Source organism: Pseudophryne corroboree, chromosome 3 (assembly GCF_028390025.1).
Source record: "Pseudophryne corroboree isolate aPseCor3 chromosome 3, aPseCor3.hap2, whole genome shotgun sequence".
In the NCBI taxonomy this organism is placed as follows: domain Eukaryota; kingdom Metazoa; phylum Chordata; class Amphibia; order Anura; family Myobatrachidae; genus Pseudophryne; species Pseudophryne corroboree.
In genome coordinates this window covers 366,458,453-366,484,759 of record NC_086446.1, presented here as the reverse complement: position 1 = coordinate 366,484,759, position 26,307 = coordinate 366,458,453, and the positions used below count along the sequence as shown (strand labels likewise).

The 26,307-nt window shown below is 46.2% G+C and overlaps 1 protein-coding gene across 3 annotated transcripts in view; it reads right to left on the bottom strand.

Moving 5' to 3' along the window:
• The window catches only part of ABI3 (ABI family member 3), a 116,186-nt gene that overhangs the window by 44,392 nt on the left and 45,487 nt on the right, over positions 1-26,307 (bottom strand). For all 3 annotated transcript variants that reach the window (XM_063963553.1, XM_063963554.1, XM_063963555.1), the window contains 3 exons: positions 11,205-11,290; positions 9,360-9,428; positions 5,734-5,867 (listed from right to left, as the gene is read on the bottom strand). In XM_063963553.1, coding sequence (XP_063819623.1) covers positions 5,734-5,867; positions 9,360-9,428; positions 11,205-11,290 — 289 coding nt within the window. The remainder of the gene's footprint in view (positions 1-5,733; positions 5,868-9,359; positions 9,429-11,204; positions 11,291-26,307) is intronic.

Below are 26,307 nucleotides of genomic sequence, written 5' to 3'. Positions count from 1 at the left end.
CTCCATTGGGCTGCCAGAGAGAAAAAAATAATAATCTTACCCAATGTTGTTGTCAAGTTTAAGGAAGCATGAAGCCAAACCAAACATAGGACAGCATCCTGATCCTTGAATTGAAGCAGATGTGCTATGAATGTCCTCAATAGGGTTCTGGGCTGGGGGGAGACAATGGGCTGGCTCCACTGAGATATGAGGGGAAAAGCCATTTCTAACAAATTATTGCACCAGCAAGTCCTCAAGAAATTTCTCCAGAGTAGACCCCTCAGCCCTGGGAGGCCGACAAACTGCGAGTTATTACTTAAAGCCTCTCCTCCATAGCCATTTGAGAGGATAAGGGCTACTAAGTCTTGGAGAAAGGTAAAGTGGATGGAGATAAAGTACCAACCAATCAGCTCCTAACTGCCATGTTACAGGCTGTGTTTAAAATATGTTAGATAGGACCTAATTGGCTGGTAATTTATCTCACTCCACTTTATTTCTCTCCAAGTCTTATTACATTGACCCCCTAAGTCCACAATCTGGCCTTGCATAGGGGAGGTGAGAGCCTCAAAAGGGGATATGCGGTGTTCGGCCTCCCCAACTTTTATTTTGCCTTGCTTTTCTAGATGTTGTTAGTAGAGATGAGCGCCTGAAATTTTTCGGGTTTTGTGTTTTGGTTTTGGGTTCGGTTCCGCGGCCGTGTTTTGGGTTCGACCGCGTTTTGGCAAAACCTCACCGAATTTTTTTTGTCGGATTCGGGTGTGTTTTGGATTCGGGTGGTTTTTTCAAAAAACCCTAAAAAACATCTTAAAACATTGAATTTGGGGGTCATTTTGATCCCATAGTATTATTAACCTCAATAACCATAATTAACACTCATTTTCAGTCTATTCTGAACACCTTACACCTCACAATATTATTTTTAGTCCTAAAATTTGCACCGAGGTCGCTGGATGACTAAGCTCAGCGACCCTAGTGGCCGACACAAACACCGGGCCCATCTAGGAGTGGCACTGCAGTGTCACGCAGGATGTCCCTTCCAAAAAACCCTCCCCAAACAGCACATGACGCAAAGAAAAAAAGAGGCGCAATGAGGTAGCTGTGTGAGTAAGATTAGCGACCCTAGTGGCCGACACAAACACCGGGCCCATCTAGGAGTGGCACTGCAGTGTCACGCAGGATGTCCCTTCCAAAAAACCCTCCCCAAACAGCACATGACGCAAAGAAAAAAAGAGGCGCAATGAGGTAGCTGACTGTGTGAGAAAGATAAGCGACCCTAGTGGCCGACACAAACACCGGGCCCATCTAGGAGTGGCACTGCAGTGTCACGCAGGATGTCCCTTCCAAAAAACCCTCCCCAAACAGCACATGACGCAAAGAAAAAAAGAGGCGCAATGAGGTAGCTGTGTGAGTAAGATTAGCGACCCTAGTGGCCGACACAAACACCTGGCCCATCTAGGAGTGGCACTGCAGTGTCACGCAGGATGTCCCTTCCAAAAAACCCTCCCCAAACAGCACATGACGCAAAGAAAAAAAGAGGCGCAATGAGGTAGCTGACTGTGTGAGAAAGATAAGCGACCCTAGTGGCCGACACAAACACCGGGCCCATCTAGGAGTGGCACTGCAGTGTCACGCAGGATGTCCCTTCCAAAAAACCCTCCCCAAACAGCACATGACGCAAAGAAAAAAAGAGGCGCAATGAGGTAGCTGTGTGAGTAAGATTAGCGACCCTAGTGGCCGACACAAACACCTGGCCCATCTAGGAGTGGCACTGCAGTGTCACGCAGGATGTCCCTTCCAAAAAACCCTCCCCAAACAGCACATGACGCAAAGAAAAAAAGAGGCGCAATGAGGTAGCTGACTGTGTGAGAAAGATAAGCGACCCTAGTGGCCGACACAAACACCGGGCCCATCTAGGAGTGGCACTGCAGTGTCACGCAGGATGTCCCTTCCAAAAAACCCTCCCCAAACAGCACATGACGCAAAGAAAAAAAGAGGCGCAATGAGGTAGCTGTGTGAGTAAGATTAGCGACCCTAGTGGCCGACACAAACACCTGGCCCATCTAGGAGTGGCACTGCAGTGTCACGCAGGATGTCCCTTCCAAAAAACCCTCCCCAAACAGCACATGACGCAAAGAAAAATAAAAGAAAAAAGAGGTGCAAGATGGAATTGTCCTTGGGCCCTTCCCACCCACCCTTATGTTGTATAAACAAAACAGGACATGCACACTTTAACCAACCCATCATTTCAGTGACAGGGTCTGCCACACGACTGTGACTGAAATGACGGGTTGGTTTGGACCCCCACCAAAAAAGAAGCAATTAATCTCTCCTTGCACAAACTGGCTCTACAGAGGCAAGATGTCCACCTCATCATCATCCTCCGATATATCACCGTGTACATCCCCCTCCTCACAGATTATCAATTCGTCCCCACTGGAATCCACCATGTCAGCTCCCTGTGTACTTTGTGGAGGCAATTGCTGCTGGTCAATGTCTCCGCGGAGGAATTGATTATAATTCATTTTAATGAACATCATCTTCTCCACATTTTCTGGATGTAACCTCGTACGCCGATTGCTGACAAGGTGAGCGGCGGCACTAAACACTCTTTCGGAGTACACACTTGTGGGAGGGCAACTTAGGTAGAATAAAGCCAGTTTGTGCAAGGGCCTCCAAATTGCCTCTTTTTCCTGCCAGTATAAGTACGGACTGTGTGACGTGCCTACTTGGATGCGGTCACTCATATAATCCTCCACCATTCTATCAATGGTGAGAGAATCATATGCAGTGACAGTAGACGACATGTCCGTAATGGTTGTCAGGTCCTTCAGTCCGGACCAGATGTCAGCATCAGCAGTCGCTCCAGACTGCCCTGCATCACCGCCAGCGGGTGGGCTCGGAATTCGGATTTGGGATTTCGAAGAATGCACAGTTCTTTGCTGTGCTGCTTTTGCCAGCTTGAGTCTTTTCATTTTTCTAGCGAGAGGCTGAGTGCTTCCATCCTCATGTGAAGCTGAACCACTAGCCATGAACATAGGCCAGGGCCTCAGCCGTTCCTTGCCACTCCGTGTGGTAAATGGCATATTGGCAAGTTTACGCTTCTCCTCCGACAATTTTATTTTAGGTTTTGGAGTCCTTTTTTTTCTGATATTTGGTGTTTTGGATTTGACATGCTCTGTACTATGACATTGGGCATCGGCCTTGGCAGACGACGTTGCTGGCATTTCATCGTCTCGGCCATGACTAGTGGCAGCAGCTTCAGCACGAGGTGGAAGTGGATCTTGATCTTTCCCTAATTTTGGAACCTCAACTTTTTTGTTCTCCATATTTTATAGGCAGAACTAAAAGGCACCTCAGGTAAACAATGGAGATGGATGGATTGGATACTAGTATACAATTATGGACGGACTGCCACGGTTAGGTGGTATAAAAAAACCACGGTTAGGTGGTATATAATACAATTATGGATGGACGGACTGCCTGCCGAGTTCCGACACAGAGGTAGCCACAGCCGTGAACTACCGCACTGTACACTGGTTGATAAAGAGATAGTAGTATACTCGTAACAACTAGTATGACACTATGACGACGGTATAAAGAATGAAAAAAAAACCACGGTTAGGTGGTATATATTATAATAATAATACAATTATGGATGGACGGACTGCCTGCCGACTGCCGACACAGAGGTAGCCACAGCCGTGAACTACCGCACTGTACACTGGTTGATAAAGAGATAGTAGTATACTCGTAACAACTAGTATGACACTATGACGACGGTATAAAGAATGAAAAAAAAACCATGGTTAGGTGGTATATATTATAATAATAATACAATTATGGATGGACGGACTGCCTGCCGACTGCCGACACAGAGGTAGCCACAGCCGTGAACTACCGCACTGTACACTGGTTGATAAAGAGATAGTAGTATACTCGTAACAACTAGTATGACACTATGACGACGGTATAAAGAATGAAAAAAAAACCACGGTTAGGTGGTATATATTATAATAATAATACAATTATGGATGGACGGACTGCCTGCCGACTGCCGACACAGAGGTAGCCACAGCCGTGAACTACCGCACTGTACACTGGTTGATAAAGAGATAGTAGTATACTCGTAACAACTAGTATGACACTATGACGACGGTATAAAGAAAGAAAAAAAAATACCACGGTTAGGTGGTATATATTGTAATACAATTATGGATGGACGGACTGCCTGCCGAGTTCCGACTGCCGACACAGAGGTAGCCACAGCCGTGAACTACCGCACTGTACACTGGTTGATAAAGAGATAGTAGTATACTCGTAACAACTAGTATGACACTATGACGACGGTATAAAGAAAGAAAAAAAAATACCACAGTTAGGTGGTATATATTATAATAATAATACAATTATGGATGGACGGACTGCCTGCCGACTGCCGACACAGAGGTAGCCACAGCCGTGAACTACCGCACTGTACACTGGTTGATAAAGAGATAGTAGTATACTCGTAACAACTAGTATGACACTATGACGGTATAAAGAATGAAAAAAAAACCACGGTTAGGTGGTATATATTATAATAATAATACAATTATGGATGGACGGACTGCCTGCCGACTGCCGACACAGAGGTAGCCACAGCCGTGAACTACCGCACTGTACACTGGTTGATAAAGAGATAGTAGTATACTCGTAACAACTAGTATGACACTATGACGACGGTATAAAGAAAGAAAAAAAAATACCACGGTTAGGTGGTATATATTGTAATACAATTATGGATGGACGGACTGCCTGCCGAGTTCCGACTGCCGACACAGAGGTAGCCACAGCCGTGAACTACCGCACTGTACTGTGTCTGCTGCTAATATAGACTGGTTGATAAAGAGATAGTATACAATACATACAACAATATACTACTATACTGGTGGTCAGGCACTGGTCACCACTAGTCACACTGGCAGTGGCACTCCTGCAGCAAAAGTGTGCACTGTTTAATTTTAAATTAATATAATATTATGTACTCCTGGGGGCTCCTGCTATAACAACCTGCAGTGCTCCCCAGTCTCCCCCACAATTATTATAAGCTTTGCCTTTTATACATTGATGTGCAGCACACTGGGCTGAGCTGAGTGCACACAGACTGAGTCACACTGTGTGACTGGCTGCTGCTGTGTATCGTTTTTTTTCAGGCAGAGAACGGATATAGCAGAGAACGGATATATTATATTAAAATAAATAAAAGTTAACTAACAACAACTGCACTGGTCACTGTGGTAAACTCTGTCTGACTCTGCACAATCTCTCTCTCTCTTCTAATCTAATTTCTAATGGAGAGGACGCCAGCCACGTCCTCTCCCTATCAATCTCAATGCACGTGTGAAAATGGCGGCGACGCGCGGCTCCTTATATAGAATCCGAGTCTCGCGAGAATCCGACAGCGTCATGATGACGTTCGGGCGCGCTCGGGTTAACCGAGCAAGGCGGGAGGATCCGAGTCTGCTCGGACCCGTGAAAAAAACATGAAGTTCGTGCGGGTTCGGTTTCAGAGAAACCGAACCCGCTCATCTCTAGTTGTTAGACTATTAAGCAACAATGTAGACATGTGTGGATCTTTTACTTTAAGTTATAATATATGTTATTATATGGCAAATGTTGTATGTTGTAAAATGTATGTGTGATTTAAACATTTTGCATCTTATTACAGACAAAGAACAAAAAAACACATCTCAGCAGTCACACACATTCACTTACCTCTTTCTAATAATAATGGAGTCTCTTGTGCAAGAGGGTCACCGAATTCAAATAGTGCTGGGGGTGGGGGCAGCATGTGGTCACCATTTATCTCAGGCATATCCGAGAGATTGGGAGAAGATCCTTGAAAAATCCTCAAATAAGACCAGAGAATTCAGATATCAATGGCCCCAACTCACACAGAAGAAACATTATGGGGTATATGCAATTAGCGGCGAATCGCTGCAAATTATCGCCGTTTTTTAATTCGACACAATTCGACAGGTGAATTCTGGCAGGTGGCTTCCGGAATTCACCATATTCAATGAAAAACGGATTCGACAGTCCCGCGGGTGAAAAACGGCCGATTTGCCGGATTTTGCCGCGATTTAAAAAAAACGGGAAAAAACTGGAAAAACCCGGAAAAAAATGGCGTGGGGTCCCCCCTCCAAAGCATAACCAGCCTCGGGCTCTTCGAGCTGGTCCTGTTTTTAAAAATGCGGGGAAAAAATTGACAGTGGATTCCCCGTATTTTTAAAACCAGCACCGGGCTCTGCGCCTGGTGCTGGTGCAAAAAATACGGGGGACAAAAAGAGTAGGGGTCCCCCGTATTTTTTACACCAGCATCGGGCTCCACTAGTTGGACAGATAATGCCACAGCCGGGGGTCACTTTTATACAGTGCCCTGCGGCCGTGGCATTAAATATCCAACTAGTCACCCCTGGCCGGGGTACCCTGGGGGAGTGGGGACCCCTTCAATCAAGGGGTCCCCCCCAGCCACCCAAGGGCCAGGGGTGAAGCCCGAGGCTGTCCCCCCCATCCATTGGCTGCGGATGGGAGGCTGATAGCCTTGAGTAAAATGACAGAATATTGTTTTTTCCAATAGTACTACAAGTCCCAGCAAGCCTCCCCCGCAAGCTGGTACTTGGACAACCACAAGTACCAGCATGCGGGCGAAAACGGGCCCGCTGGTACCTGTAGTACTACTGGAAAAAAATACCCAAATAAAAACAGGAGACACACACCGTGACAAGTACAACTTTATTACACACTGCCGACACACACATACTTACCTATGTTGACACGCCGACTGCCACAGTCTCCGACGATCCGAGGGTACCTGTGAAAAAAAATTATACTCACCTGCCAGTGTCCAGAGATAAATCCACGTCCAGAGATCAAATCCTCGTACTTGGCAAAATAAAAACACGCACACCCGTACCAACGGACTGAAAGGGGTCCCATGTTGACACATGGGACCCCTTTCCATGAATGCCGGGACCCCACGTGACTCCTGTCACTGAGGTCCCTTCAGCCAATCAGGAAGCGCTACTTCGTGGCGCTCACCTGATTGGCTGTCTCGCGTCTGACGTCAGACAGCGCATCGCAAAGCCTCTCCATTACTTTCAATGGTGGGAACTTTGCCATCAGCGGTGGGGTTACCCGCGGTCAGCCGCTGACCGCGGGTGACCCCACCACTAGCCGCAAAGTTCCCACCATTGAATATAATGGAGAGGCTTTGCGAGGCGCTGTCTGACAGCTCAGAAGCGCAGCCAATCAGCAGAGTGCAAGGACGTTGCGCTCGCTGATTGGCTTAAGAGACCTTTCAGTGACAGCAGTCACGGTGGGGTCTCTCTGCATTCGTGGAAAGGGGTCCCATGTGTCAACATGGGACCCCTTTCAGTCCGCTGGTACGGGTGTGCGTGTTTTTATTTTGCCAAGTACGAGGATTTTATCTCTGGACGTGGATTTATCTCTGGACACTGGCAGGTGAGTATAATTTTTTTCACAGGTACCCTCGGATCGTCGGAGACTGTGGCAGTCGGCATGTCAACATAGGTAAGTATGTGTGTGTCGGCAGTGTGTAATAAAGTTGTACTTGTCACGGTGTGTGTCTCCTGTTTTTATTTGGGTATTTTTTTCCCAGTAGTACTACAGGTACCAGCGGGCCCGTTTTTCTCCCGCATGCTGGTACTTGTGGTTGTCCAAGTACCAGCTTGCGGGGGAGGCTTGCCGGGACTTGTAGTACTACTGGAAAAAACAATATTCTGTCATTTTCCTCAAGGCTATCAGCCTCCCATCCGCAGCCCTTGGATGGGGGGGACAGCCTCGGGCTTCACCCCTGGCCCTTGGGTGGCTGGGGGGGGGACCCCTTGATTGAAGGGGTCCCCACTCCCCCAGGGTACCCTGGCCAGGGGGTGACTAGTTGGATATTTAATGCCACGGCCGCAAGGCACTGTATAAAAGTGACCCCCGGCTGTGGCATTATCTGTCCAGCTAGTGGAGCCCGATGCTGGTGTATAAAATACGGGGGACCCCTACTCTTTTTGTCCCCCGTATTTTTTGCACCAGCAACAGGCGCAGAGCCCGGTGCTGGTTTTAAAAATACGGGGGATCCCATGTCAATTTTTCCCCCGCATTTTTAGAACCAGGACCAGCTCGATGAGCCCGAGGCTGGTTATGCTTTGGAGGGGGGACCCCATGCCATTTTTTTCCGGGATTTTAACATTCCATTTAAAAAAAATATATATATATTATTTTAAAAAATATATAAATAATACTTGTGCCTCCAAAAAAGACAAACCAAGTACCTAATCCCTTCTAATATAAATAGATATGCTATTATCAATAAAAAAAACACAAAAAAAACATGTTTTAAATTTTTTTTATTAGTTTCACCCACCAAAGTGTGGCGGATTGAAAAAGTCGAATTTACTGTCTAAAAGCACTGTTGTCGAATTTCCAAACTTCAATTGAATATACTTTGGTCGAATTGCAGCACTTGTATCATTGCAGAAAAGTCGAATTTGACAAAAGTCGAATTTCAAAAAGTCGAATTTTGAAAGTCCGTTTTTTGGATGGAAAGTACTGAATTGCATTGGCGATTTTTTTTTTTGGTCGAAAAAGTCCCGAAATTCGACAATTTCGGGAATTCGACCGCAATTGCATATACCCCTATGAAACATATAGTTATCTATAAGTTAGGAGAGGCAGTTTAAAGGGTTTTATAAAGTTCATACAAAAAGATACAGTGTAGATTATATGCAGAAATAGGATGCTATAAAGGGAGAGGTTGTTTGCAGTCCTAAGTGACAATAGAGATTATATAGACAATAGAAAGATACAGAGGGAAATGATCTATTGAGTAGAGAGTTACATGGTGAGTTGGGGCTTTAACTACTGACATGGCAGCCCATGTGGCTGATATAGGGCTGAGCAGTGGGAGGCCTTGTGTATACATATCTGCTCTGATACTCGGTGACAGCTAGTTACACCCTGATGGTGAGGCTATATGGAGTAATAGGAGTAGTTACAGGTAGGGGTTATATGGAGTAATAGGAGTAGTTACATGTAGAGGTTATATGGAGTAATAGGAGTAGTTACAGGTAGAGGTTATATGGAGTAATGGGAGGAGTTATAGGGAGAGGTTATATGGAGTAATAGGAGGAGTTATAGGGAGAGGTTATATGGAGTAATGGTATGATTTATAAGGAAAGGTTATATGAAATAATATGAGGAGTTATCGGGAGAAGTTACAGTATAAGAAGTAATAGGAGGAGCTATCAGGGGTAAGGTTGGTTATATGTCAACACAAACTGCTATGCAAAATATATTTATTTTTAGTTATAATAATTTGAGGAACTCACAATGAATTTGGAAACTTTTGTTCTGGTATCAGGGGAGGAACAACAGGTTCTTTTACCCGAAAGCTTCTTCTGCACAAATAACATAGAATAAATATTCAGGTTATATTTAATTCACTGACCATGATTGAAATTTACCTAGACTGTATGTTCGTATAACATTGAAAAGCATCTAGTCTTGGAAATAATAATAAATGATTGCTTTGGTCATTAGCAGTTTTTTCATAATTGACTTTTAAACTTCTAAAACGATTCAGTCAATTCTAGAAATCTATTTTTATACCAAATGATTATGCACCCTGTAAACTGTAAAATATAGTAGTTTGCTGTCATAACATAGTTGGAGGGAAAGGGAGATTACTGTGAAATAAAGGGAGCAGATGATATTTTTCTGCAACTGATGAAACTAAATAAAGTCTTAGAGAATGATAAAACTGCTGAGGTAAAGCTGAGGTTCTGGCAGTGGAGTAATAAGCTTATTTCTTGGTCACAAGTGTATGCCAGTAGCTGGATTGCGTCACTGTGCCCTCATACCCAACCACCTTTCTAGGGGTAGGACCGAGATAACACATTTTACAGATGTCTCGCACACATTACAGTAGAGTAGGTAAGTATTTGTTAAATACAAGATATAATATAATAATATCTTTGCCTGCCACTTATAACAAGGATGAATACTGTATTTTGCAATGCTATAATATGTTTATGTACTGTACGGTATCCGGACTCCAGGTCGACAGCACAAAGGTCGACACACCTTAGGTCGACGCCAATTGGTCGACACACCTTAGGTCGACATGGGCAAAAGGTCGACAGTAACAAGGTCGACATGGAAAAAGGTCGACATGAGTTTTTCACGATTTTTTTCTTTTTTTGAACCTTTTCATACTTAACGATCCACGTGGACTACGATTGGAACGGTAAAGTGTGCCGAGCGAAGCGGTAGCGGAGCGAAGGCACCATGCCCGAAGCATGGCGAGCGAAGCGAGCCATGCGAGGGGACGCAGTGCACTAATTGGGGTTCCCGGTCACTCTACGAAGAAAACGACACCAAAAAAAACATAAAAAACTCATGTCGACCTTTTTCCATGTCGACCTTGTTCCTGTCGACCTTTTGTCCATGTCGACCTAGGGTGTGTCGACCAATTGACGTCGACCTAAGGTGTGTCGACCTTTGTGCTGTCGACCCTCAGTCCCAGACCCGTACTGTACATTGTAAGGGTTTGGGATACTTTGTCGACATGAGAATGTCAACATTGTGATAATGTCAACAGACATGATGTTGACAGTCACCATGTTGACATTGCTTTAGTAGGTTTCCCTAAATCTAAAGCTAACCCTATTCCCTAGACTTGAATGGGTATGATATACCAGAAGACGGAATGCCAGCTGTCAGTATACCAACAGCGGCATCCCGTGTTGCCAGTATACAGGCAGCGAGTCCCCTAACTGACTCGCTGCGCTCGCCACACTTCGGGCCCACCACGCTTTGGGCTCGCCACAGGTTCTATTCCCACTTAGTTGGTGGCATGGACCGACCAAGCGAGTGGGAATTATGGGTGGGAGTCGGCATTCCAACCGCTGGTAAAATGTCGGAGGTTGAGATTCCAGTGTCGGGCTCTTGAACTCCGGGATCCCGACAGCCGGCATTATAACTGTATCCCCCCTAGCCCTTAAACCTAATGCCAACATTTCATATGTTGACATTCTGTCCATTTAAATATTTTTCAGATGTCAACATTCTGGTGTCGATATTCTGAATGTCAATATAGTGACTGTCACCTTCCTGTCTGTATACCCATTATAATACAGATATTGTTTTATTGTATGATTGTATTCCATACTTACCTCAAGGAACTGTTTGTCTGGCTCATGGATTTCATAGTTATTTTGCGAGACATAGTTCCAGTTTTAGATAACTGCGTGTCAGTGTCCTATGATATTGAGAAGATAATTAATGTACCATTAATTTCCCACTCATACTCCATATAAATACAATATACAGTAATATATAATATAAACATTCAAGGCTAAGCGATCTATTTACTATTCTAAGAGGATGGGACTGATTTTCTATAGCTACTTATTATGATGACAGAAATTCAGTTATCGCTGCACTTACTAAGAAAATTTTGGTACGGCAGCTGAGTGATGGTAAGCTTATTGGTGATACTGGATGGCAGCAGTAAGACAGAGCTTACCCCTTGGCCAATCAGTCTGGATCATTGTACACAGTGACTTTGCCTGTCTAGAGCTTCCAGTTTCAAACTAGTAAAAAATTAAGAAAATGTTTCAAAAGTAGTGATATAGAAAATTATTAGATTTTTAGAAAAAATGTTTATATAAATAAACCTGGATCTATCGCTATTCTGAAATGATGATAGCGATAAGAGTATTGTGGCAGGACATGGGCAGCTAGGGTTACCACCTCTTTATTTTGAGAAACCTGTATAGAGGGTGTGACCAGGGGGTGTGACATAGGGGTGTGGTTAAAACTGCAATGGGTTTATGACTATTTTATTTGTCAGGTGCCAGGATGTTTTCTTACCACTTTAATAAAAACATAAAAATGTCCCTCGTGCCCCTATATATGCAAGAGCACCCTCATGCCCTCTATATACCCTCACAATGCCCTAGTATGCCATAAGAGACCCATCATGCCCCCTTATATTCTAGTCCTCCTCATGCTCCTTGACATGGCATCAGAGCCCTCTCAAATGCCATGAGACTCCTTTTGCCCCTTAATATTCAGTTAAATCAAAGCACCTGAATATGCCCGTGTGTATGCCAAATCCCGTATATGTCCCTTTATCAGGGGCAGATTGGGACACTAGGATGCCGGGCCAGTTCCTGCCTGACTGGTCCCATTGTCCCCTCAGTGGCCGCCCTTCACTTACACCTCCACCAGCCAATCAGCTCCAGTCGGTAGCGTTAGCACTCTGCAGAAGCTTCTGCATGCGCATATAAAACGGCCGATGGGGGAGCTTCTGTGCTGGCTCAGCTGCAGCAGCTCCTCCCATAAGCCTTTGCAGAATCTGTCAGTCACCACTGATGGCTCCGCCTGTGAGTCATCCTCCAGCTCTGTCTACAGCAGCGCTGGCCAACACGTGGCTCTTGAGTCGCATGCAGCTCTTTCTTCCTCCGCATGTGGCTCCCGCGGTCAACAACCTACTGCCCGACAGCCGGGCACACTAGTTTCTAACTGCACCGGCCACTGAGCCAATCAGAGTTTGCGGACCGACAGCTAAGGCACCTGATTGGCTGCCGGACCGCAAGCTTTGATTGGCTCACGGACCGGCACCCATTAGAAGCTAGACACCGCCGCTGGAGACTGAGGGGCAGGAGAGGCGCACGCTGTGCTCTGCTCCACGCCCTCAAGAACAGCAGCAGTGCGGTGAGCAGCACTTGGGGGGGGGGGGGGCACTGTAGGGACATGTGAATCTGGCACTGGGGGCATATCTGGCACTGTGGGGACATGTGTATCTGGCAATGGGGGCATATCTGGCAATGTAGGGGCCTGTGTATCTGGCACTGAGGGCATATCTGGCACTGTGGGGACGTGTGTATCTGGCAATGGAAGCATATCTGGCACTGTAGGGGCATGTGTATCTGGCACTGGGGGCATATCTGGCACTGTGGGGACATGTATATCTGGCACTGGGGGCATATCTGGCACTGTGGGGACATGTGTATCTGGCAATGGGAGCATATCTGGCACTGTAGGGGCATGTGTATCTGGTACTGGGGGCATATCTGGCACTGTAGGGGCATGTGTATCTGGCACTGGGGGCATATCTGGCACTGTGGGGACATGTATATCTGGCACTGGGGGCATATCTGGCACTGTGGGGACATGTGTATCTGGCAATGGGAGCATATCTGGCACTGTAGGGGCATGTGTATCTGGTACTGGGGGCATATCTGGCACTGTGGGGACATGTGTATCTGTCATTGGGGCCATATCTAGCACTGTGGGGACATGTGTATCTGGCACTGGGGGCATATATGTATCTGGCACTGTGGGACATATATGTATCTGGCACTGTGGAGCATATATGTAACTGGCACTGTGGGGCATATATGTATCTGGCACTGTGGGGACATGTGTATTTGGCACTGTGGGGCATATATGTATCTGGCACTGTGGGGCATATATGTAACAGGCACTGTGGTGACGTGTATTTGGTACTGGGGCATATATGTATCTGGTACTGTGGGGCATATATGTATCTGGCATTGTGGGGACATGTGTATCTGGCATTGGGGGCATATATGTATCTGGCACTGTGGGGCATATATGTATCTGGCACTGTGGGGACATGTGTATCTGGCACTGTGGGGGCATATATGTATCTGGCACTGTGGGCATATATGTATCTGCCACTGTGGGGCATATATATATATCTGGCACTGTGCGGACATGTGTATCTGGCACTGGGGGCATATATGTAGCTGGCACTGTGGGGCATATATGTAACAGGCACTGTGGGGACATGTGTATCTGGCACTGGGGGCATATATGTATCTGGCACTGGGGGCATATATGTATCTGGCACTGTGGGGCTTATATGTATCTGGCACTGTGGGGCTTATATGTATCTGGCACTGTGGGGACATGTGTGTCTGGCACTGTGGGGACATGTGTATCTGGCATTAGGGGCATATATGTATCTGGCACTGTGGAGCATATATGTATCTGGCACTGTGGGGACATGTGTATCTGGCACTGGGGGCATATATGTATCTGGAACATGTGTATCTGCCACTGGGGGCATATATGTATCTGGCACTGGGGCATCTGTATCTGGCACTGGGGGCATATATGTATCTGGCACTGTGGAGGCACACATTTTTTGCCATTTTTATATGTATGTGGCACTGTACTGAGGCATTATATGTACAGTATGTGGCACTGCACAAAATGACTAAAAACGGGGTTATGACACAAGGTCATACTCCTACAAACGTCACACCTAAAGGTGTGCACACAAAAATGGGGTGTGGCTTTGTGACAACTATCCATGCCACCATGTTTGCACGCGCACCTAAGGCACGCGCATGACAGTGGCTCTTACCCTTGACTACAGATCTTTTCTGGCACTTTGCCTCTGACTGGTTGGCCACCCCTGGCAACAAGACAGCACATAGCTGCAGCAGGTGTGTACAATGCAGGGTGACAGTGTGTGGTGTGGCAGCAGCAGCAGCCAAGATCAGGAGCTGGTGATGGGAGGCCTGCCAATTTTGAGTGTGTCACACTAGTTGTGTGACAGGCAGTAAGTAAACCTTACTGCATTAATACTTTGTATATAATATATGTATATAATATAACAATAGTTTTATGTTAATATATAAAGCAGCCTGGTGGCAAAAAAAGTAATGATTATATGGGTGGTCTTCAGGTTGCCGACTGTTGGGATCCCGGCGCACAGTATACCGGTGCCGGAATCCCAACAGCCGGCATACCAACAGATATTCTCTCTCGTGGGGGTCCACGACACCCCTGGAGGGAGAATAAATAGCGTAGCGCGCCACCGTGCCCGCAGCGTGGCGAGCGCAGCGAGCCCGCAGGGGGTTCATTTGCGCTCGCCACACTGTCGGTATGCCGGCGGTCGGGCTCCCGGCGCCGGTATGCTGGTCGCTGGGAGCCCGGCCGCCGGCATACCATACTACACCCGATTTTATATATATACACTGCTCAAAAAAATAAAGGGAACACTTAAACAACACAATGTAACTCCAAGTCAATCACACTTCTGTGAAATCAAACTGTCCACTTAGGAAGCAACACTGATTGACAATCAATTTCACATGCTGTTGTGCAAATGGAATAGACAACAGGTGGAAATTATAGGCAATTAGCAAGACACCCCCAATAAAGGAGTTGTTCTGCAGGTGGTGACCACAGATCACTTCTCGGCTCCTATGCTTTCTGGCTGATGTTTTGGTCACTTTTGAAAGCTGGCGGTGCTTTCACTGTAGTGGTAGCATGAGACGGAGTCTACAACCCACACAAGTGGCTCAGGTAGTGCAGCTCATCCAGGATGGCACATCAATGCGAGCTGGGGCAAGAAGGTTTGCTGTGTCTGTCAGCGTAATGTCCAGAGCATGGAGGCACTACCAGGAGACAGACCAGTACATCAGGAGACGTGGAGGAGGCCGTAGGAGGGAAACAACCCAGCAGCAGGACCGCTACTTCCACCTTTGTGCAAGGAGGAACAGGAGGAGCACTGCCAGAGCCCTGCAAAATGACCTCCAGCAAGCCACAAATGTACATGTGTCTACTCAAACGATCAGAAACAGACTCCATGAGGGTGGTATGAGGGCCCGACGTCCACAAGTGGGGGTTGTGCTTACAGCCCAACACTGTGCAGGACGTTTGGCATTTGCCAGAGAACACCAAGATTGGCAAATTCGCCACTGGCGCCCTGTGCTCTTCACAGATGAAAGAAGGTTCTCACTGAGCACATGTGACAGACGTGACAGAGTCTGGAGACGCCAAGGAGAACGTTCTGCTGCCTGCAACATCCTCCAGCATGACCGGTTTGGCAGTGGGTCAGTAATGGTGTGGGGTGTCATTTCTCCATGTGCTCGCCAGAGGTAGCCTGACTGCCATTAGGTACCAAGATGAGATCCTCAGACCCCTTGTGAGACCATATGCTGGTGCGGTTGGCCCTGGGTTCCTCCTAATGCAAGACAATGCTAGACCTCATGTGGCTTGAGTGTGTCAGCAGTTCCAGCAAGACGAAGGCATTGATGCTATGGACTGGCCCGTCCGTTCCCCAGACCTGAATCCAATTGAGCACATCTGGGACATCATGTCTCGCTCCATCCACCAACGCCACGTTGCACCACAGACTGTCCAGGAGTTGGCAGATGCTTTAGTCCAGGTCTGGGAGGAGATCCCTCAGGAGACCATCCGCCACCTCATCAGGAGCATGCCCAGGCATTGTAGGGAGGTCATACAGGCACGTGGAGGCCACACACACTACTGAGCCTCATTTTGACTTGTTTTAAGGACATTACATCAAAGTTGGACCAGCCTGTAGTGTGTTTTTTCACTTTAATTTTGAGTGTGACTCCAAATCCAGACCTCCATGGGTTAATAAAACTGATTTCCATTGATAATTTTTCTGTGATTTTGTTGTCAGCGTATTCAACTATGTAAAGAACAAAGTATTTAATAAGAATATTTCATTCATTCAGATCTAGGATGTGTTATTTTAGTGTTCCCTTTCATTTTTTGAGCAGTATATATATATATATATATATATATACACACACATATACCGCGCACACACACACACACACCATATGGACAAAAGTATTTGGCCGCACCCGTGAATTATTGAATTCAGGTGTTTCAATCAGACCCGTTGCCACAGGTGTATAAAATCAAGCACAAAGCCATGCAGTCTCGATTTGCAAACATTCGTGATACAAAATAGTTCGTTCTGAAGACCTAAATGACCTCAAACGTGGTACTGTGATAGGATGCAACCCTTGCAATAGGATGGTTTGTGAAATTTCATCCCTGCTGGATATTCCATGGTAATCTTTAAGTGATATTATTAGAAAGTAGAAGCATTCAGGAACAACTGCAACTTAGCCATGAAGCGGTAGACCACGTAAAATCACAGAGCGGGGTCAATGACTGCTAAGACACATGGTGCTTAAAAGTCTCCAACGCTCTTCTGATTCCATAGCTGAAAAGTTCCGAACTACCAGTGGCATTAATGTAAGCACAAAAACTGTTTGGCGGGAGCTTACTGGAATGGGTTTCCATGGCCAAGCAGCTGCATGCAAGCCTCACATCACCAAATCCAATGGCAAGCATCGGATGGAGTAGTGTAAAGCACACCTACACTGGTCTGTGGAGCAGTGGAAACATGTTCTGTGGAGTGACGAATAACACTTCTCTGTACAACAGTCAGATGGGCGAGTCTTGGTTTGGCGAATGCCAGGAGAACATTACCTGCCTGACTGTATTATGCCAACTGTCAAGTTTGGAGGAGGAGGGATAATGGTATGTGGCGGTTTTTCAGGGTTTGGGCTAGACCCCTTATCTCCAGTGAAGGGCAGTCTTAATGCTTCAGCATAAGGTGGACCAACTCCATATTAATGTTCTGTTCACACAATGGACTTGCATGTCTCTCTGAATCAGCCTATATGTATGCAGGAGATATGTCTATCCTCTATTTATAAACCTTAAGGGTCAGGTTTACAAAAATTGTGAAATGCTGTTATTTGGGGAAAACATAACTTATCACTGGTGATAGGCTTTTTTTTTTAAGTTACTTTTGATGATAACACTGCTTTCACCAGTTAAAACCCAGATGGCATTGTGGGAAGCCTTCTTAACAAGTATCACAGTAGTATTTGTATCAGGATGGCGATAACAGATTAATTATATACACACACAAGTTACACTGTCTCTCTTCAGCAAATGCATTTTTAATACATTGGGCTGGAAGTAATGACGTCTGAATTCAGCGGCCGTGTGAGGTGCTGGCCGAACTTGGACTTCTTTTTAAAGAGGCAGTCAATTACAAGACATGGGGCCAAATGTAATAGTGAGAGTTTCAAAAAGTGAGAGATTTGGTAAGGTTTTACATTTTTTTTTAAAGTGGCAATCATTTACACAGCAAGATCAACCTGGTTTTGCAGTGTAAATGATTGCCACGTTTAAAAAAACCCTGAAAAACCTTACCAAATCATTCACTTTCTGAAACTCTCACTCTATTACATTTGGCCCATGGTTTTGCCTTGTAAGTGATTGCCCATTTAAAAAAAAAGTCAGAGTTCAGCCAGCATCCCACATGGCCACCGAACTCATTCCATCCGCCCATTGTGTCGGGAACTGGCCCCCTGCTTCGCCTTGGTAATGAATAAAGCAGGGCTATGCAATTAAGGCTCTTAAAAGACCATTTTAATACATCTCCCCTTTAATCTTGCCCCTAATGTACAACTGTTATTTACTGTGTGTGAATTAGGACTATGGTTTAGGATAAAATATTAAATATTACAAAGGGTTGAGGGAGGTATATACATTTAAATGTATTAATTTGGTGATATCATAAAATCTAAAGAGTTTGATGGTAGAAAATAATTATATGGACAGATTTGTTGAGCTATGAGTTAACAGAAAATTTGAAGTATAAATATCCTTTGATAATCATTACAGTATCCTACCTCCCAATGTTATGGAGGAGGGTAGCTGACATTGTGCACAGAAGGTAGGAGAAGGGGCATGGCCTCACAGTACAGGACATCATCATGCCCCTGGTTTTTTGGCACACTGGGAGCATGCCCAGTGCTTCTCAAGCTGCTGGGCTGCATAGGACCAGCTTAACAGCATTGTATGCCCTGGCCTTCACAATGTATTGGGGCTCCTACCCACCCATTTATGGGAGTAAATAGAAAAAAAATCATACATTACCCCTCCTGTGGTCCTGCACCTTCTCTCCACATGCTTCCATACAGTGAATTGCTGTAAGCAGTGAGCACTCTGATTGGTGGTTAGATCTAGCCATCTACTAATCAGCATGCTGAAAGCCATTCAGTGTGTGCTTGCAGGCTGGGCGGCAGGTAGAGAATGTTGCCTAGCCACTCTGATGGTGTGTAATTCATAATCAGAGTGGCTGCTCAGCATTCTCCACCTCCCAAGAAGCTATGGAGACATGATCCCACCCCTACTGGAAGGCCTCTAGAATTGTGGGGCCATAGGCAGCTGTCTTGTGTTCTTATATATTAGGATTATCCTGTGGTTGCCCCCAGTCCCTCTACCCAGTCTTTGGATTCCACGTGCATGTGCACAGAATCCATTCACCACTGCTCAGTTATGCAGAGCAGCAGATGAGTGGGAGACCTCCCAACCTTGGACCCCACATGGGACAGGTTTCACAGTACCCGTAAAATGGGACTATTCTACCAAAAATGGGACAGTTGCGAGTACTGCCAGTTCAATTTGTTGTTGACTTAACTTGGCCTATTATCCTCCTTAAAATAAATCACCCTGAGGGGTATAGTTACTAAAGTGCGGGTGTATAGAAATGGAGATTGCAGCTATCACAAATCAGATTGCAGCTATCTTTTAGAAGGTGCTATATAAATAAGTAGAATCTGATTAGTTGCTATGGGCAACATCTTCACTTCTTTAAACCTGCACTTTGGTAAATATACTCCAGAGAATTTATTTATGTTTTGCTTTTTTCATTGTGTAATAATTCAATTATTACAGATATGTGTAGGTTTCTCAGATCTATCGTAAAAGCTCACTGGGATTTCCTGAGCTTAGCCCTGAAGACACCCCACTACTATCAAGAGACTTAGATAGATTCACCCCAGAGACAGGAGATATTAGAAGAAGCAAACATATTATAATGTGACGCTGGATTCAGTAGGATTTCCCGGCATTTGGGATCCCGGCAGTTGAAATACCGACGCTGGAATCCCGGCAGTCAAAATCCTAACATTGAGCGCGCTGCGCTCGCCACACTATTATATTTGCCCTCGGGTGGTGGCGTGGACCATCACCCTAGTGTGAATACCAGGTGGCAGTTGGTATTTGGACCACCGGCATTTTGACTGCTGTTGGGATTCCAGCGTCGGTATTTTGACCAGTGGGATCCCATCTGTCGGGAACGTAACTGCATCCCATTACAAGTATAGGTGAGCAGGCATTACACATATATTTCCTGCACATAGTAAAGTTGTAAAGTTGATATTGACAATGCATGCCTTTAATTCCCAAGAAATTATGGCAAAGTGCATTTTGCCTCCTTGGGGAAATTCAATGACACCTGACTAAGCAATTTAATTGTTGCACTGTTTGGGCGAGGCTCTTTGATAAAGCCCCCTGAATGGAGTGAAACACATTTTTGGGGGCATTTACCACCATGTCTTTGTTATCAAAAATCCCTAGTGATTGGCCATGAGTTTGCAGAGGTAACAAATGATGGCATACTGTCTCTAATTGTACTGAATCTGCAGAGATATGAATGCAAGCACAAAGAACGAGAGAGAAAGAAGGCTCATGTTTGGGCGCACTCTTTAACAATTAGATAGATGACATGAAGTCACAAACAGATAAAACTCAAATTTATTAATATTATTAAAAATTTAATTTGCATCCAGCTGACAAAAAATGAAAGAATGTTCTGGTCATATACACAGTAGGAATGAAAAATTGAAAGTAGATATAGATATGGACACTGTCAGTACCACATCTAATCCCCCTTGACCAGTACAGATAAATCTGTATTAATCAGACCTTATTCGGTCAAAGAATTGGTGAGACTTAAATAGGTCAAAGTAACACCTCAGATACCTGATCACAAATTTTGTGAGGGGATCCCATGTGTGGGTACCTTAAAATGTATTGCTATTCTGTTATTAGTATTCCTGATGGCAACTGTAGACCCTACTATTGTTGTCTATTGTTGTTAGAAAAGATTCAGGGATGATAAGAGATGAAGGAAGAGAAGATGGTGATACTGTTGTCAGTGTTGCAACACGTCTCTGCTTCCAGATTCATTCACATAAAATTCCTTGTTGATTTCCTTACTCTTGGTTAGATTATTATATTTCTATGAAATTCTATAAGACTTGTGCGGAATCAGAATTTTTTCTCTTCGAGAGATATGAATGCCACATCAGTAAGTAGCATTCAGACTTCAGCTGTACACCGCCACTACCAAAAACCTGCAGAGGTACAGATACTGTACTGACAGTGTACGGCATGAAGCCAACAAGGACACGGCCGCTGCACTAGCAAACGGCATTTAGATTATAACTGCCCGCTGCTGCGACTTAAAGTCTTCAGGACAGCAAGCAGCAGTCAGCCTTCCCTTCAGCCATACTAACAAAAGCTCACAGAGTTATAGATATCGTACTGGCATTCAACATTAAACTGGCAAGAAAATGGACACTGCAATAAAAAGTGGCATTTGGACTTCAGCTGTATGCCATAACCAGTTAAAATCTATAAAGGTACTTATACTGCATGAGCATAGCCATTTTGATGCCCTGTGCTAGAAAGAGAATTGGCACCCCCCCCTTCTACATTATTCCAATGGGGACATAAGGCACATGCCCTCGTGGGTAAGGGGCATGACAAAAATAATCCCAGAGAAAGCCCATGCTAGGTTACCCTTTCCCAAATTATGTGCATATACAGTATATAGGCATGAAGGGCACATCGGGGAATGCAGTAGTAGGAGCCCATGTTTAAAGATGCGGCCAGTCTCCAGATGGGGTTTGGCTAGCTGCCACACAGATGTTTGCTAACAATTAGAGAGTGCATGGTTTGGGCCCCTTGATAAAAATAATAAGAATTTACTCACCGGTAATTCTATTTCTCGTAGTCCGTAGTGGATGCTGGGACTCCGTAAGGACCATGGGGAATAGCGGCTCCGCAGGAGACTGGGCACAACTAAAAGAAAGCTTTAGACTACTGGTGTGCACTGGCTCCTCCCACTATGACCCTCCTCCAGACTTCAGTTAGGATACTGTGCCCGAAGAGCTGACACAATAAGGAAGGATTTTGAATCCCAGGTAAGACTCATACCAGCCACACCAATCACACCGTATAACTCGTGATACAATACCCAGTTAACAGTATGATAACAACTGAGCCTCTCAACAGATGGTTCAACAATAACCCTTTAGTTAAACAATAACTATATACAAGTATTGCAGACAATCCGCACTTGGGATGGGCGCCAAGCATCCACTACGGACTACGAGAAATAGAATTACCGGTGAGTAAATTCTTATTTTCTCTGACGTCCTAAGTGGATGCTGGGACTCCGTAAGGACCATGGGGATTATACCAAAGCTCCCAAACGGGCGGGAGAGTGCGGATGACTCTGCAGCACCGAATGGGCAAACTCTAGGTCCTCCTCAGCCAGGGTGTCAAACTTGTAGAATTTAGCAAATGTGTTTGACCCCGACCAAGTAGCTGCTCGGCAAAGTTGTAGAGCCGAGACCCCTCGGGCAGCCGCCCAAGAAGAGCCCACCATCCTCGTGGAATGGGCTTTCACTGATTTAGGATGCGGCAGTCCAGCCGCAGAATGTGCAAGCTGAATCGTACAACAGATCCAGCGAGCAATAGTCTGCTTTGAAGCAGGTGCACCCAACTTGTTGGGCGCATACAGGATAAATAGCGAGTCAGTCTTTCTGACTCCAGCTGTCCTGGAAACATAAATTTTCAGGGCCCTGACTACGTCCAACAACTTGGAAGCCTCCAAGTCTTTAGTAGCCGCAGGCACCACGATAGGTTGGTTCAGATGAAAGGCTGATACCACCTTAGGGAGAAATTGGGGACGAGTCCTCAATTCTGCCCTATCCATATGGAAAATCAGATAAGGGCTTTTACATGACAAAGCCGCCAATTCTGATACACGCCTGGCCGAAGCCAAGGCCAACAACATGACCACTTTCCACGTGAGATACTTCAATTCCACGGTTTTAAGTGGCTCAAACCAATGTGACTTTAGGAAATCCAACACCACGTTGAGATCCCAAGGTGCCACTGGAGGCACAAAAGGGGGCTGAATATGCAGCACTCCCTTAACAAAAGTTTGAACTTCAGGTAGTGAAGCCAGTTCTCTCTGGAAGAAAATCGATAGAGCCGAAATCTGGACCTTAATGGAACCCAATTATAGGCCCATAGTCACCCCTGACTGTAGGAAGTGCAGGAAACGGCCCAGCTGAAATTCTTCCGTTGGGGCCTTCCTGGCCTCACACCACGCAACATATTTTCGCCATATGCGGTGATAATGGTTTGCGGTTACTTCTTTCCTAGCTTTAATCAGCGTAGGAATGACTTCCTCCGGAATGCCCTTTTCCTTCAGGATCCGGTGTTCAACCGCCATGCCGTCAAACGCAGCCGCGGTAAGTCTTGTAACAGACAGGGCCCCTGCTGCAGCAGGTCCTGTCTGAGCGGCAGAGGCCATGGGTCCTCTGAGATCATTTCTTGAAGTTCCGGGTACCAAGCTCTTCTTGGCCAATCCGGAACAATGAGTATAGTTCTTACTCCTCTTCTCCTTATTATCCTCAGTACCTTTGGTATGAGAGGGAGAGGAGGGAACACATAAACCGACCGGTACACCCACGGTGTCACTAGAGCGTCCACAGCTATCGCCTGCGGGTCCCTTGACCTGGCGCAATATCTTTCTAGCTTTTTGTTTAGGCGGGACGCCATCATGTCCACCTGTGGCCTTTCCCAACGGTTTACAATCAGTTGGAAGACTTCTGGATGAAGTCCCCACTCTCCCGGGTGGAGGTCGTGCCTGCTGAGGAAGTCTGCTTCCCAGTTGTCCACTCCCGGAATGAACACTGCTGACAGTGCTAACACGTGATTTTCCGCCCATCGGAGAATCCTTGTGGCTTCTGCCATCGCCGTCCTGCTTTCGTGCCGCCCTGTCGGTTTACATGGGCGACCGCCGTGATGTTGTCTGACTGGATCAGTACCGGCTGGTTTTGAAGCAGGGGTTTTGCCTGACTTAGGGCATTGTAAATGGCCCTCAGTTCCAGAATATTTATGTGTAGGGAAGTCTCCTGACTTGACCATAGTCCTTGGAAGTTTCTTCACTATGTGACTGCCCCCCAGCCTCGAAGGCTGGCATCCGTGGTCACCAGGACCCAGTCCTGTATGCCGAATCTGCGGCCCTCTTGAAGATGAGCACTCTGCAGCCACCACAGCAGAGACACCCTGGTCCTTGGAGACAGGGTTATCAGTTGATGCATCTGAAGATGCGATCCGGACCACTTGTCCAACAGGTCCCACTGAAAGGTTCTTGCATGAAACCTGCCGAATGGAATTGCTTCGTAGGAAGCTACCATCTTTCCCAGGATCCGCGTGCAGTGATGCACCGACCCCTGTTTTGGTTTTAGGAGGCCTCTGACTAGAGATGACAGCTCCTTGGCCTTCTCCTCCGGGAGAAACACTTTTTTTCTGTTCTGTGTCCAGAACCATCCCCAGGAACAGTAGACATGTCGTAGGGACCAGCTGTGACTTTGGAATATTAAGAATCCAGCCGTGCTGTTGTAGCACCTCCCGAGATAGTGCTACCCCGACCAACAACTGCTCCCTGGACCTCGCCTTTATCAGGAGATCGTCCAAGTACGGGATAATTAAAACTCCCTTCTTTCGAAGGAGTATCATCATTTCGGCCATTACCTTGGTAAAGACCCTCGGAGCCCTGGATAGACCGAACGGCAACGTCTGGAATTGGTAATGACAATCCTGTACCACAAATCTGAGGTACTCCTGGTGAGGATGGTAAATGGGGACATGCAGGTAAGCATCCTTGATGTCCAGTGATACCATGTAATCCCCCTCGTCCAGGCTTGCAATAACCGCCCTGAGCGATTCCATCTTGAACTTGAATTTTTTTATATATGTGTTCAAGGATTTCAAATTTAAAATGGGTCTCACCGAACCGTCCGGTTTCGGTACCACAAACATTGTGGAATAGTAATCCCGTCCTTGTTGAAGTAGGGGCACCTTTACTATCACCTGCTGGGAATACAGCTTGTGAATTGCCTCTATCACTGCCTCCCTGCCTGAGGGAGTTGTTGGCAAGGCAGATTTGAGGAAACGGCGGGGGGGAGACGTCTCGAATTCCAGCTTGTACCCCTGAGATACTACTTGAAAGATCCAGGGATCCACCCGTGAGCAAGCCCACTGATCGCTGAAATTTTTGAGATGGGCCCCCACCGTACCTGGCTCCGCCTGTGGAGCCCCAGCGTCATGCGGCGGACTTAGAGGAAGCGGGGGAGGACTTTTGCTCCTGGGAACTGGCTGTATGCTGCAGCTTTTTCCCTCTACCTCTGCCTCTGGGCAGAAAGGACGCGCCTTTAGCCCGCTTGCCCTTATGGGGCCGAAAGGACTGTACCTGATAATACAGTGCTTTCTTTGGCTGTGAGGGAACATGGGGTAAAAATGCAGATTTCCCAGCAGTTGCTGTGGAAACTAGGTCCGAGAGACCATCCCCGAACAACTCCTCACCTTTATAAGGCAAAACTTCCATGTGCCTTTTTGAATCTGCATCACCTGTCCACTGCCGAGTCCATAACCCTCTCCTGGCAGAAATGGACATTGCACTTATTTTAGATGCCAGCCGGCAAATATCCCTCTGTGCATCTCTCATGTATAAGACTGCGTCTTTAATATGCTCTACGGTTAGCAATATAGTGTCCCTGTCTAGGGTATCAATATTTTCCGACAGGGAATCTGACCACGCAGCTGCAGCACTGCACATCCATGCTGAAGCAATAGCTGGTCTCAGTATAATACCTGTGTGTGTATATACAGACTTCAGGATAGCCTCCTGCTTTCTATCAGCAGGTTCCTTTAAGGCGGCCGTATCCGGAGACGGTAGTGCCACCTTCTTTGACAAGCGTGTGAGCGCTTTATCCACCCTAGGGGATGTTTCCCAACGTGACCTATCCTCTGGCGGGAAAGGGTACGCCATTAGTAACCTTTTAGAAATTATTCGTTTCTTATCGGGGGAAGCCCACGCTTCACACACTTCATTTAATTCCTCAGATGGAGGAAAAACTACTGGTAGTTTTTTCTCTCCAAACATAATACCCTTTTTTGTGGTACCGGGGGTAACATCAGAAATGTGCAACACATTTTTCATTGCCTCAATCATGTAACGTGTGGCCCTATTGGAAGTTACATTAGTCTCATCGTCGTCGACACTGGAGTCAGTATCCGTGTCGACATCTGTGTCTGCCATCTGAGGTAGCGGGCGTTTTAGAGCCCCTGATGGCTTTTGAGACGCCTGGGCAGGCACAGGCTGAGAAGACGGCTGTCCCATATTTGGTATGTCGTCAAACCTTTTATGTAAGGAGTCGACACTGTCACGTAGTTCCTTCCACATAACCATCCACTCAGGTGTCGGCCCCGCAGGGGGTGACATCACATTTATAGGCATCTGCT